The 14,397-nt window shown below is 36.0% G+C and overlaps 2 protein-coding genes across 2 annotated transcripts in view; one reads left to right on the top strand and one right to left on the bottom strand.

Annotated features, from left to right (window-relative positions):
• The window catches only part of LOC143245228 (glycoprotein 3-alpha-L-fucosyltransferase A-like), a 524,457-nt gene that overhangs the window by 91,504 nt on the left and 418,556 nt on the right, over nt 1-14,397 (top strand). The window lies entirely within an intron of this gene.
• Nucleotides 1-14,397, bottom strand: part of LOC143245226 (uncharacterized) — a 63,127-nt gene that overhangs the window by 25,080 nt on the left and 23,650 nt on the right. Inside the window, exons 3-4 of the mRNA XM_076491343.1 lie at nt 4,039-4,275; nt 2,860-3,048 (exon numbers count right to left, since the gene is read on the bottom strand). Of these exons, the coding sequence (XP_076347458.1) occupies nt 2,860-3,048; nt 4,039-4,174 (325 nt within the window). The 5' untranslated portion in view covers nt 4,175-4,275. The remainder of the gene's footprint in view (nt 1-2,859; nt 3,049-4,038; nt 4,276-14,397) is intronic.

Below are 14,397 nucleotides of genomic sequence, written 5' to 3'. Positions count from 1 at the left end.
ACATGAATGTAAGAATTTTAAAACAGATTTTGTATGAAATATTTATTACAAAATTCTTATGTTTTGTTAAATAAAAATGCAATGTAACATTTTAATGTTAGTACAATATGTGAAATTTATATTAACTTCAATACAACATAAAATAAAAATAAAATGTCACATAAAAACCACCGAGATACATTTAAATATGAATCAAAGAAAACAAAACATTCATGTCACAAACAAATGGTAAATAATAAATCAATCAGTGTATTTAATGTTTACAATGCTTCCAGATGGAATGTTATTCCACTGGTGATTTGAAATTTTGATGGAAAAAACATTTGCTTTATTACAAAACATTATTACATTATAAATATCTGTTTATATTTTTGGGGTAAAAATGTTTCTTCTTTTTTTGTTTTATATAGAAATGACTGTTTAGTTCAACATATATTCATTATAATATATCATATAATAAGAGACATCTTAAAACTAGACTACACACACACACACACACACACACTACTGGCCAAAATCTTAAGGCCAATGAACATACAGAAAAAATATGCATTTTGCATTGTTAGACTCAACCACTTATTTGAGTAGAGCTTCAAAAGATGAAAATAAGAAAATTGAAAATAAAAATAAAAAAACTTTTTTTAGCATTAAATAGGGAAAATGTGAACACTATGAAATTAGCCTAAATACTACCTGGTCAAAAGTTTAAGGCTATACCAAAACCAAGTGGTAATCGGTAAACACGTAACAAAATTTAGTCATTTGGATTCAAGCATTAGCATTGTCAACATCTCCCACTGACATCTCCTGTGTTACATTGGGTAAAAAACATGGCAAAAGCTAAAAAGTTGACAGAGTTTGAACGTGCCAGAATTGTTGAGCTGCAAAAGCAAGGTCTCTCTCAACGTGCCATCGCTAGTGAGATTGGGCGCAGTAAAACTGCTGTTGCAAATTTCTTAAAAGATCATAAGGGATACGGAAAAAGAATTTCAAGTGGTCGGCCCAAGAAAATTTCGCCGGCGTTGAGCAGTACAATTCGATGGATTGTCCGGCAAGACACCAGCCAATCGTCGAACCAGATTAAGCCCTTACGGACGCAAAATGCAGCTAAAAAAAAATAGAGAGAAGGGCTTTAAAAACCATAAACCTCTTCAAAGGCCACGCCTCCTTGCACACCACAAAACAGCTCGGTTAAACTTTGCTGAGAAGCACCAAACAGAGGACGTAGAAAAGTGGACGAAGATTTTGTTCTCTGATGAGAAAAAATGTAACCTGGATGCTCCAGATGGCTTCCAACATTACTGGCACAATAAGGATACCCCACCGGAGACATTTTCTACACGACTCAGTGGAGGAGGTTCCATTATGATCTGCGGTGCTTTCTCCTTCCATGGAACAATGGAGCTTCAGGTTATACAGGGGCATCAAAAATGCATATTTTTTCTTTATGTTCATTGGCTTTAATATTTTGGCCAGCAGCGTGTGTGCGTGTGTAACCTGGATGTTAATAATAAAATTTAACTTTTAAAAAAAGTTTGTCCATTGTCAGTCCTTATCATTCTTCATTAAGTCAATATTTGTTGCAATGTAAACATATGTTTTTATGTAAACAGTAATTCATTGTTATAAATTATCTTTGTAATAACTTGTTGCAAGTGTGCTTGATTCACACATAACGTTGCACATTTGGACAATAAAATAAAGCTTGACCATGAGGTTTGTCATTCTGTGATTCACGTGCACATCCATTATAGATGTAAACTGATATCTCTTAGAATATACAAAAGATGTCAGAATATATCAAAAACTGTTACAATTACATTTCATAAAAAACAATCTGGTGAATGTTCCTCACACTGTAGTTAATGTTTTTTTTTATGGATCTGCTTTTGCATAGGGTAGTACTCAATACAGGAATGCTTGTCTTGTGATCTCAACATCCAGACAAATATCCTCAACTTGTGTACAGTTCATCTTTTTCTTTTTTTTTTTATTTTGACAAGTATTATATATATATGTACACAATATAATTTATGTATGAGTGTCACCCTTATGCACATATAGAGGCTCATATAGATATTCCTGCGTAAATGTACACAAGTCTGAACACTTTTATAAATGTAATTGTAACAGCTTTTGATATATTCTCAGACATGCCAGTCTACATCTATAATGCATACGCATGTGAACACTTTTAAAGCAATTAATGAAGGCCAAAACAATTACACTAAAGATCAAGGGTTAAGGATAGAAATTGATACAAAAACAGGAAACAAAACAAACACATCTAATACAGAAATTTCAAGGCAAAAAGTTTGCTAAGTACATAAACTACGAGACACACGAGAAGCAGGAAGCACATTATTCACTGAAGTCACCAAAACAAATCATTTAAAAATGTTTGAAAAGAATTCAACAGCATAAAATTTAAGAATAGAACTACAATTTTACTGAAATGGCTTCTGCATGTTGGAAAGAAACAAGTTATAACCTGATTGTTCAGAATTACATGCTTACACATATACTTTTCTATACAATCTAAAGTATATTTTCCCAAAAGGAACTGTAATTTTATTGAAACAAACATGCTTCTGCCACACTGAAAGTTCTTGTGTTTTGTACTCTAAAACTCATTTAAAAGCTTGAGTTCACTTTGTCATAAGTATATCATCAGCCTTATAACTTAAAAATTATAACTTGCTCATCTAACTGGTTGTACAAAAAATTGTACACAAGTCCGTTGGCTCAAGATCTCTAAGAATATAAATAACAGTAACACCTCATCCAGAAACTTAAGTAATTAAACATATGTTTAACCTTCAAAATTTGGGACTGTTGTTTGCTAATTCAGCAACTTACCCAAACAAATCCCTGTGCACTCATCAATATAGGCTCTACCATTGCAAGTGTCATTACAGTCAAGAACTCCCGAGCCTCCACACAGCCCATGACAGTCTGTACCATAACTATAAGGTAAACTTGTGAATCCACCAACACAATAGCCACATTCATTCTTTGTTGCATTCTTAAAACCTATAATCTCACATTCTGGAAAATTTTAAAGAAACTTATATTGAAGTTATAACACTAAACAATACTGAAAATATTTTCTGTGAGCAGGAATGACAAAACTTAGGCCTATAGTTCATTAAAAGTTTGAACACACTATACCGCTTATTACAACCATTTCATTTATTAGAATGTCTGTACTTTATACTAGTTAGGCGTCAAATTAACATTTTATTACAAAGATTGCAATATATAACTTATAAGCCTGTAAATTGCAATATATAACTTAAAAGCCTGTAAATTGCAATATAAGAGCATATTAAATTTTAAATTTTCTTCGACCATCAAACATGCTAATTTAATAAAAAACTAGAAACAAATTTCATGATAATCCAATTCACTTTATACCCGGTTTTAATGTTTTTAGCCTAAGCAATCGTCCAAAACATTCATTGAATTTAAATCTAATTGTACCCGAATTACTTAGTACTACCGCATGATCTACACACACTGCGTACACCTGCGGTTCCTATTACTAAATAATGCCAAACTGTTTACGAATTTGTGAAGGGTATGGTCTGTACATTATACTGACCATTGTATGCACAGCATCTTCAAGTTTAAATTTCCAAGAAAATAGCAACTCTTGCAACAATATAACAATCATATTTATTTATTTACTGAGTATCGCAAAAATAACTTTTAAATATCTAAATATAGAATACTTACTTTTAACTTTAAAGTTAAAATTAGCGACATGTCAATATAATCAATAATAACATCAAATGACACGCAAACCAGCTGTTTATATTAATTTCAAGAAACGCACAAACAGCTAATGCGACCTCTGTGATACACAAATAATAACTCTTTTATAGTAATAATTTAATAAAAAATGTACTTTATGCTTAATATTACAACTTTCTTTAAGATTTTGTTGAAATAAAAATGAATAAAAAATATGTAGAAAATATATTTTCATTTATGTAATACATTACTAGGAAAATTAAAATACGCAAGACTGCATACCTGATATATGCAGATCCATCGGTAATTGCGACAGTACTGATGAATTATACGCTAACAACAAAATGTAAAATGTTATAAACTTCAAAACAAACGAATCACCAAGAAGAAAGTTCACACAAACAATATGCTGTTTCATTGTGAGCTAACACAGTACTGTTTCGTATCGAGATTGCTCTTAGAAAACTCATCTATTCCGTTTGACTTGACATCCACGATGACTGTTCACCTTTTTAAAACCTAGAAGAAATCATAAATATAAATAAATGTTAAACTGTTTTACTATACTAAGAATTTACAGACATGTAGTAAGAAAGGGAATGTAATGTATTTAAGTTTGTATTTGATAATTATGGTAAAGCTAATATGTCTCTCTACCGTCATTTTTAATTTTTAATTACTAATAAAAACAAAAGACCGTAGTACTTGACACTCAAGATAAGAATTGACTGTTACTCTCATAACGCACCCACAGTTTAAAGTGCAGGACATATTTTACAGTATTACGTAGTTAACGATTATTGTACATAGAGGTTGCTAGTTTTACCAAATTTCCAAAATTTAGGTATTACTTGAAAGTAGGTATTGTCTGTTTCTTATAGCAAAGCCACATCGGGCTATCTCCCGAGGGGGGAGTAGGTATCAGTACATACACAATTGGTCTGGTAGTTTGATCACACAAGTCATAATATGTAAGATAGAAAAAAAAGACGAATGAAATACACAAATACATCGTCCAGTGGTTAGGGCGTTTCATTCCTAATCTGAGGATCACGGGTTCGACTTCCCATCGTACCACACATACTTGACCTTTTAACGTTGAGAGAATTATAATATTATGGCCAATCTAACTATTCATTGGTAAAGAGCAGCTCAAAAGTTTGTTGTTGATAGCGTTGTCTAGTTGTCCTATTTCTTGTTTCTCGATTCACATTAGGAGCGATTAGCGCATTTAGCTCTTAAGTAACTTTGGGCGAGATTCAACAAACAAACATTTTCTAATATCAACAGTTTTATACACAATCCTCAATTACCTTTAACATTCCATTTCCTACTTAATTTTTTATTTAAATCGAGTTTTATTGTAAATGTGTGAGAAACATTAAATAATTGAGCAATGAAGATGTTTTACTCTTAAGTTGAAATGTATTGACCAGAGGTTTTCGGATACGTTACTTCAGTCTTCGTCAGATTTACATTATATTAAGGACAAACAAACTTTTTATGTGATATTGAGATACATCAACATTATTGTTCTCAAACTGAAATTATTTGACCAAGCTGAGAAACAGGTCTGTGTAATACTCGAAGAAAGAAGCACGTTATGCTAATATAATAATACTAAGTTGATAAACAACGACTTATAACCATAAATAATTTATTTTTAGGTGAATATATACATGCATCAACAGAACACTGGTCTGCACCCGAAAAAGACAGACCAATTTTCTGTTGAATAATATAGCATGTTCCTCCCAAAATAAATTACTTCATTTTTAGCTGTAGTACCCGTCCCCTCGTCGGAAGTCACGTAAATTTATGATTATTGAAAGGTTTATTTAGGACAGTGATTCTCAACCTGTGTGCCGCGAGAGATTGGCAGGTGTGCCGCGGTCTTTTTGAAACACATTCAACGTTCTTGAGATTTTTACAAGCAAGTCGAACACATCAGTTAATAAAAGCTACTATAGAGACACTCTGAAACCTTCCAAACATTCGATGGTTTACAAAAGCTACTGTATCACACTGAAGTTCGATGGCTTTCAAAAGGAAAGGTGTTAAAGCGTCTTGTCCAACTAAAAACTGAAGTCAGTCAATTTTATCAGTCATTGTTTCCCAAAAAGAGCTTGGATCAGTTTTGGATCTACATTAAAAATTCGTATCCTGCAATCAGTTCAAAAGCAGTTGAAGTTCTGCTTTTATTTACATCTTCGTGGTTTTGCGAAGTTAGATTTTCAGCATTGACTGAAATTAAAGCCAGAAAGAGAGAGAGAGGCTTCTTGCAGTCGATGATGAAATGCGAGCTTGTTTGTCTGCGCTAGAGCCTCGCTTCAATTTGATTTGCTCTCGGAAGCAGGCACAAGGGTTACATTGAAAACATATGTAACAATAAGAAGTTTTAATTTTTCTGCTATACCACAAAATCGTTAAGAAGCCTTAGAACGACACTCACGGCCAAAGCAAGTTATTGTCTTGTCAATGTGCAGATGACATTAATGTCGCCTGCTTTGGCCGTGATTTTTGTTTTAACACTTCTTAAGTTAATTCTTCTGTGTTACGTGTATTTAAACGTGATGCACAATGGCATTATTATCGCTTGCTTTAGCCGTGATTTTCGTTCTAAGGAGGTGGTTCTTAACCTTGTTGGAGGTACTGAATTCCGGAAGTTTTGTACTTGCATTCACTGAACCCTTCTTAATTGTAAAAATAAAATATGATTTTTTTTTTCAAATTCGAAACATAAGTAGATATTTTATTAGTGCACAAAATGAACCATGCATCAGTTGTACACAATATCACTGTGTTCAAAGAACAAAACCAACAAAACATAAATTTCACACAAAAACATAACTCAATGAATATTTACTGCAAATCAATGTGACTTTTGCTGTTGCCTTTCAGAGACAATTTCAGAAATGCGTGGCTTCACCCTGACAAGTGCCACTCTCAATCATTTTCGCAACAAAGTCTGTTCCTTTTCTTCGTTTTTTTGTCTACCATTCTCGAAAAGGATTGCTCGCAAAGATACGTTGTAACAAATGGTATGAGTATCTCAAGGGCTTTCTTAGCAATAAGAGGGTACGTTACAATTTGGTGACACCAAAACGTTGAGAGCGTTGTTGTTCTGAAAAGTTGCTGTTGAACCTGGCTCTACTGAAGTTCAATGATTTCGTCGAGGTATTCATCATTGACATCTGCTGTCGCAACACTAAACGTGAACGGCTGTCTCACCCATGCTGGATATGACTCTCTGGTGGGGAAGTATCCGTCGAGAGACTTTGTGAGCGCATCTAAGTGCATGGCAATTGCTTCCTTCAGTTCCCCGGGTACAGAAATGTCTCCGATTTCAGACACATCTTCGATCTTACTTACACAGTTGTCCAGCAGGGGAAAGTTTGCGAAGTTATCATTCTCTGTTCGTCGTTTCCATAACGGTAGCTTTGTTTGAAAAGCCTTCAGGTTTTCTTCTGCTTCGATGAAGTTGACTCCACCGCTCTGCATCTGTTGATTGAGATGATTGAGAGCATTGAAGATATCGGCCATGTACGCCAAAATGAGAATGAACTCAGATTTTTTGAAGCAATCTGCATGACAATGTTGGTGCTCTCGCAAAAAACAGGGCTAATTCCACACGCATGGCAAAAACACGATTAAGCACCATTCCCCGCGATAACCACCGAACGTTAAAATGGTACAGAAGTACCTCCAATTAAGAGCCCATTTCATTACACAGCTCTTCCCACTGAAATTTTTTAATACTTCTGCCAGTTTTGAAGGCAAGGTTTCTGTTGCCAATGCCTGCGCAGAAGAGAGTGCGTTAGAATGATGTGTGGTGCATCGGCTTTCACCAGCGCACCAAAACCAGAGTTTCGTCCCAGCACGACTGAAGCTGTGTCCGAACAAACTGCAGAAACCATATCCCATGAAAGATCGTTGTCACTGAATAAGTCATCCACAAGTTTCTTCACGTCGGCTGCCTTAACTGTTGTTGTAAGAGGCTTACAAAATAAAAAAATTTTCTCTTATCTCGTCATTCTTCACATAACGCACGAATACAACAAGCTGGCTAAGACTGGAAACGTCGTTGGTCTCGTCGAGTTGAAGGCTGAATTTTGCTGGGCTTGAAATCAGATCTGCAACTACTTGAGCCAAGATGCCATCGCTCATGTCATCTATTCTGCTGTTTATAGTGTCATTTGAAAGAGGAATTTGGGATAACTTATTTTCAGCAGCTTTTCCCAGCATGATATTCGCTATCTTCAACGCAGATGTTTTACGAGTGCTTCACCAATGGTGTGTGGTTTGCCCTGCTTTGTGATCAAGTACGCAACTTCGTACGATGCTGTGAGGATCGGTTTGTCGATGGGTACAAATCCAAGAACAGGCAAAGTAGCCTTTTCATCGAACCTGGCTCTCTTTACCTTGAATTCAGCAAACGTTGTGTTCTTGTATTTCCCATCTCCATGCAGCTTTAGGGAGTGTTCTCTTAGTTTTGCTGGTGCTAGACTAGAATTGCTCAACTTGGCATTGCAAATCATGCATTGAGGACGCTGACCCCATCATGTTCCGTTATACACGTGAATCCATATTGTACGTATTCGTCCGACCATTTTCTGTTTTTGCTCGACATAGTTAGTATGAAGGGATTGAGAGATTAGGAAAGAAATCACAAATGACGCACGATTACTACAGTCACAAGTCGACTGCTAAGCACACGAAGTTTCTTGCAAAACAGATATTACGGCCAAGTGATGTGACGTGATCAGCCGCAGCCAATGATGGCCAAGTGGAGCATGACGTCACGAATCATACGAGTGGGGTGAACGGACCGGACACACACACAGTGTGGGTGTCTTGACCTCCGCCGAACACCTGAGACTAACTCACCGAACCCTGGGCTTCGATTGAACCCTGGTTAAGAACCACTGTTCTAAGGCTTTTAGCGCTTGCCGTATAACGTGTACCTAAAAAAATCGATAATGCTTTCCAGGTGTGCCTCAAAAATTTTCAGACTGTCGTTGTGTGCCGCAAATTAGAAAAGATTGATAACCACTGATTTAGGACATGAAAAGTTGCTTCCCTTGTACGTAATTGTGGAAAACGTCCATAAAAACTGCAAAAACAAATGTGAAACCGCAAGTTTACACGTATTATCTCGCATGGACTCAACAAATCTTCATGCCAAATCTGGTGAAGATCCATGATCAATGGGGCCAAGTAGTGGTAAAAAAATAAAGCAACAACATCCAATAAAACTGCAAAACAGTTCATGTTCCTGCATGAACCTAATTAACTATACCAGGGGTCCGGCATGGCCAAGCGTGTTAAGGCGTGCGACTCGTAATCTGAGGGTCGCAGATTCGCATCCCCATCGCGTCAAATATGCTTGCCCTTTCAGCCGTGGGGGCGTTATAAGTGACGGTCAATCCCACTATTCGTTAGTAAAAGAGTATCCCAAAAGTTGGCGGTGGGTGATGATGACTAGCTGCATAATTATTAATTTTTGCACTGAGGAGCAAGTCTTGTAGGAAACGTAGTCTTGCCCTCAAATGAAAACAGATTACTATCCACGCTAGGTGTTCCTAATTTAGCAGTGAAAGACTAAAAGAAGGCAGTTAGTCATCACCACCCACCGTCTACTCTTGGGCTACTCTTTCACCAACGAATAGTAAGACTAACATGAAAACTCCCTCTCCCCCAGCGGGCTTAAAGGACAAGCAAAGTACGACTTGAGCGCCCTATCCACCTGGCCATGCCATGCCCGTCCTTCAGGAATAGATTAGAAATAACTGAGCTTGTTTTACCTTTGAAAACATAAAATTCTTAAATACTGGCCTCAGAGTACAAAGCCAAGGTTGTGAGAACCCTGGGAAATACAAAGTGGACCGTAATTACCTTTCCTATTTTAAAGTTTAATAGTTAAGTAACATTTAATCCTGGGATAAAATTGTTGCGTACATGTTTTTAATTCAAAATATATTTCCTGAGGCAATTTTCATAATCAAAATTTAAGTTGTTTGCAGAACAGTGGCTTAAAACTGATAGCATGTGACACGTGGCAAATTATCATATATACTTTCGACGCTAAAGTATATATTAAGTTTGATTAACTACAGACTCACAAAGCATGCAAACATTCCGTTAGATCATTGATCGATGCGTTTCTTAATTCAACTGTTGTGCAACTAATGTGATCCATATCTAAAAAAAAATATTTCATAATTATATTTTGTGAGACATAAAGATAACTAATTAAAATATCTTTCTAATGTTTCTTGTTTGCAATTTTTAATGAAACGTTTTGCTAACAGTTTACATATTGAAGTGTTACAAAGCAAAATAAGTCATGTTCTTGTTTAAGTGTTACAAAGCAAAATAAATCATGTTCTTGTTAAAGTGTTACAAAGCAAAATAAATCATGTTCTTGTTGAAGTGTTACAAAGCAAAATAAGTCATGTTCTTGTTGAAGTGTTACAAAGCAAAATAAGTCATGTTCTTGTTGAAGTGTTACAAAGCAAAATAAGTCATGTTCTTGTTTAAGTGTTACAAAGCAGAATAAGTCATGTTCTTGTTTAAGTGTTACAAAGCAAAATAAATCATGTTCTTGTTGAAGTGTTACAAAGCAAAATAAGTCATGTTCTTGTTGAAGTGTTACAAAGCAAAATAAGTCATGTTCTTGTTTAAGTGTTACAAAGCAGAATAAGTCATGTTCTTGTTTAAGTGTAACAAAGCAAAATAAATCATGTTCTTGTTTAAGTGTTACAAAGCAAAATAAATCATGTTCATGTTTAAGTGTTACAAAGCAGAATAAGTCATGTTCATGTTCAAGTGTTACAAAGCAGAATAAGTCATGTTCTTGTTTAAGTGTTACAAAGCAGAATAAGTCATGTTCTTGTTTAAGTACTACGAAGCAAAATATACTCTTCAAAAAAAGAAACGCAAAAGGGATATTTTGATATTTTAAAGAGAAATATATGTAATAACGTTACAAGCTCAGAGTATGTGATGTTACACGTGTTAAGGCACTGGTTGTCAGACTAAAATGACAATAAAAGTTGTGCACTTTGAAAACGGAGGAAAACATCGGATTTTTCGCCAAAACGCATGCGTGTTTAATAAATTTGTTTGAGAGATCTGCATGTTCTGCAACTGCAACATGCGCAAAATCCCTATAAAAGTGACGGGTTCTCGGTTTCCATAGCTCAGTGTTAAGCCACCGACACGCAATACAGTTACCAAGACTGACTTGGAAGCAGGCGAATCTCGATCAGATGTTGCCAGAGCTGTGAGTGTCCACCCAAGCACCATCACAAGGCTATGGAATCGTCACCAACAACATGGATCAACTCGTGACCGTCCACGATCTGGCAGACCTCGTGTGACCACGCCCGCACTACGACATCTGCTGCCTCAACCATACCAGGGCTGCGTAGGATTTCTGATCAGACCGTACGCAACCGTCGACGAGATTCTGAGGCCCCATGTGCAACCCATCATGGTGAACGTCAACGACGTTTCTCAACATGACAACGCCTGTCCTCACACAGCCCGACTCACCACTGTCTTCTTGAGACACCACAACATCAACGTTCTTCCCTGGCCCTCCAGATCACCAGATTTAAACCCCATTGAACATCTTTGGGACGAGTTGGACCGACGTCTGCGACGGCGACAACCTCAACCGCAGACTCTACCTCAGCTTGCAGCAGCTTTGCAGGCTGAGTGGACAGCCATTCCACAGGATGTGATTCGTCATCTCATCGCTTCTATGAGCAGGAGATGCCAAGCAGTTATTGATGCTCACGGGGGGGCATACTCGTTATTGACGTTGAGTGACGTTAAACTTCAACTAGTGAGCGTGGACTTCGCCTTTGCAGACTTTGGATGTTCAGCAGTGAATGTGCAAAGTTTCACACATGTCATACAGAACTACCCGGAATAAACTTGTTAACAATTTGTCTCAAATTTTGCCTTTTGCGTTTCTTTTTTTGAAGAGTATAAATCACGTTCTTGTTTAAGTGCTACAAAGCAAAATAAATCACGTTCTTGTTTAAGTGCTACAAAGCAAAATAAGTCATGTTCTTGTTTAAGTGTTACAAAGCAAAATAAGTCATGTTTTTGTTTTTTATCGTAGCAATGACAAGAAGTCAGGGCTCGTTTTTAATTGCCAAACATTACTATATACAAGTCGTAAGAAAGTGATTTAGGCAACAGGAAAGTTACCAAAATATGTCTCAACTAAAGAATTAATTGACATTTCAACCTTATGGCACCTTATTCGATATATGGATTAAAGGACCAGGTCAAAGACATATGAGATTTTGGCACAGTAGTCCCTAATTTAATAAGAAATAGAACATCAAATTAACAACATTCACCACCTAGTCAAATATTCTTAACCGCCTAACATAATTGACTGGCTCATAATTAAAAACGTTCCACATTTGAAAGTGTAGATTGTGTTGAGTAGCATATCGCGGCTCGAACCTTAGATCTTCCAACGTGCATACTGGCATCGTTTCAGCCAGTAAAAAAAACCAAAAAACAAAAAGGAAGAACAATAAAGATGCCCTAAAGTTCTCATAGTTAACGAGTTTCTAATAATTCGAAACCTTGGAACTAGTAAAGAAAGAAATATTGTTTACCGTTGCACGATTTTCAATACTGATGTAAGAGCCGTTTCATATGTGGCTTATATTTAACAGTAATATATATCCGCCACGCTCCCTGTGTGTTTCCATCTCAAGTTGTTTCAGTTCGTCAGAAGATACAAATGAAAGCAAAGCTCTACTTTATTCACCTAAGTAATTTGTTTCACCGAACTACTTTCAACGGAGTAATACAATATTAGAGATAGAGCATGTTCGATTTATTTTCTCAAAACCCTCGCCTGTTATAACTAACGCTTAAATTAAAAAATATATATTTATATATATAAAGCGGCCTATATCTATGTTTTTAAATAAATTACTGACAAACCAATGACACAAATTTAAAAAAAAGTTATGATGTAATTTGCAAAAAAGGCTACTATAACGCAACTGGATTTATATACAATGTGCGCGATCTCCATGTTTGGCAAGGTTACCCCGAGCAACCAAACAACAGTTGTTGGCGGCGTTTCAAAATAATTATTTTAATAAAGTAAAATACAGTATACAAAAGTTCACTACATAAAGGCGAAATCATAAAACATTGCAATAATAGAAAATCTGTTATTCAAGTGTTATGTTGTGTCAAAATTACATACCAAACAAAATATTATCTCATTGACGGCGCCAGGATATTTTCGTTGGGGGGGGGGGAAGCTGAAAGGGGACTGAGTTAAACTGTGGAGGGGCTTCAAAAAATTCCATCAATATGAAGTACAGATGGTAAATTATAATAATGTAAATACCAAGGTACATTTCAGAAAGGTGTGCTATTCTGAACTCGTTTTCAATGCAGTTTTCATTGGAAAATCATACTCTGATTAATAATTCATTATCACAAATTAGAAATAATCTGTTTATGAAAATATGCGCATATGTAAAAGAGGAAGTGTTTTCCATATTTTATGAATATATGTAGTTAACAATATTGGGGGGCTGGGGGCTTGGCTCATTGGGGGGATCAAGCCCCCCTTGGCGCCGCCACAGCATTATCTAGATCAAAATACTGTATTTTGTTCAAAGCGAAAACTAATGATATCCACGTGATTTCCGGTGGGTCAGCAGTAAGTTTATGGACTTACATTGTTAAAATCCAGGTGTTCGATTCACTACAGTGGACAGAGCATCAGGAGTCAGTCCATTGTTTTGCTTTTTACTGCAACAAACAACAGACAGCCACATAGTGTCGTAACTGAGTGACATTCGTACATGCACGCCGATCATTTCATGGAGCCAAGTTAAAAAATAAAATGAAATAACTCCATTAGAAAATATTTCTTCTGTTCAAACAAATCGAACAGTGTGACGTGTCACTCTACTATATTAAAAAAACTATTCAACACAGAACAAAACGCAGGAAAGCCACCTGATTCGCTTGTTCCTCCGAACGGCAATAGATGTATTTAAAATAAAAGAGTAACGTAATACACACATATATATATATAAGCGATGTCACAAATAAAACAAATAAATAAATAATATTGTTTTATTAACTGCTTAAACCCGATTTACATGTTGAGCATGCTCCACCAACATTCTTTGGCTGAACATTAGTCCAAACTATGCTATTACCCACCTTTTATAAATATATTGGAATGTTTATAAAGTATAGTAACAATTGTGAGAAACACAAATCGGGCAGAACGTGCAAACAATTACTGCTTTAATAAATTAAACCTTATCCTAAATATTGGATTTCTAAATGACAAAATAAATAATAGCTACAATGCATTTAATCTAATCCACACTATAACATTCGTTGTGTGGGCCAGCATGGACAGGTAGTTAAGGCGCTGGACTTGTAAATGAGGGTCACGGGTTCGAATCTTCATTATACCAAACATGTTTGCCCTTTCAGCTGGAGGGGCGTTATAATGGCGGTCAATCATCGTTGGTGAAAGAGTAGCCCAAGAGTTGGCGGTGGTTGGTGATTACTAGTTACCTTCCTCAAGTCTTACACTGTTAAATTAGGGACGGCTAGCACTGTTAG

The sequence above is a fragment of the Tachypleus tridentatus genome, chromosome 2, assembly GCF_004210375.1.
Source record: "Tachypleus tridentatus isolate NWPU-2018 chromosome 2, ASM421037v1, whole genome shotgun sequence".
In the NCBI taxonomy this organism is placed as follows: domain Eukaryota; kingdom Metazoa; phylum Arthropoda; class Merostomata; order Xiphosura; family Limulidae; genus Tachypleus; species Tachypleus tridentatus.
Note: the sequence above shows the minus strand (reverse complement) of the source record. Positions and strands in the feature narration are given on the sequence as shown.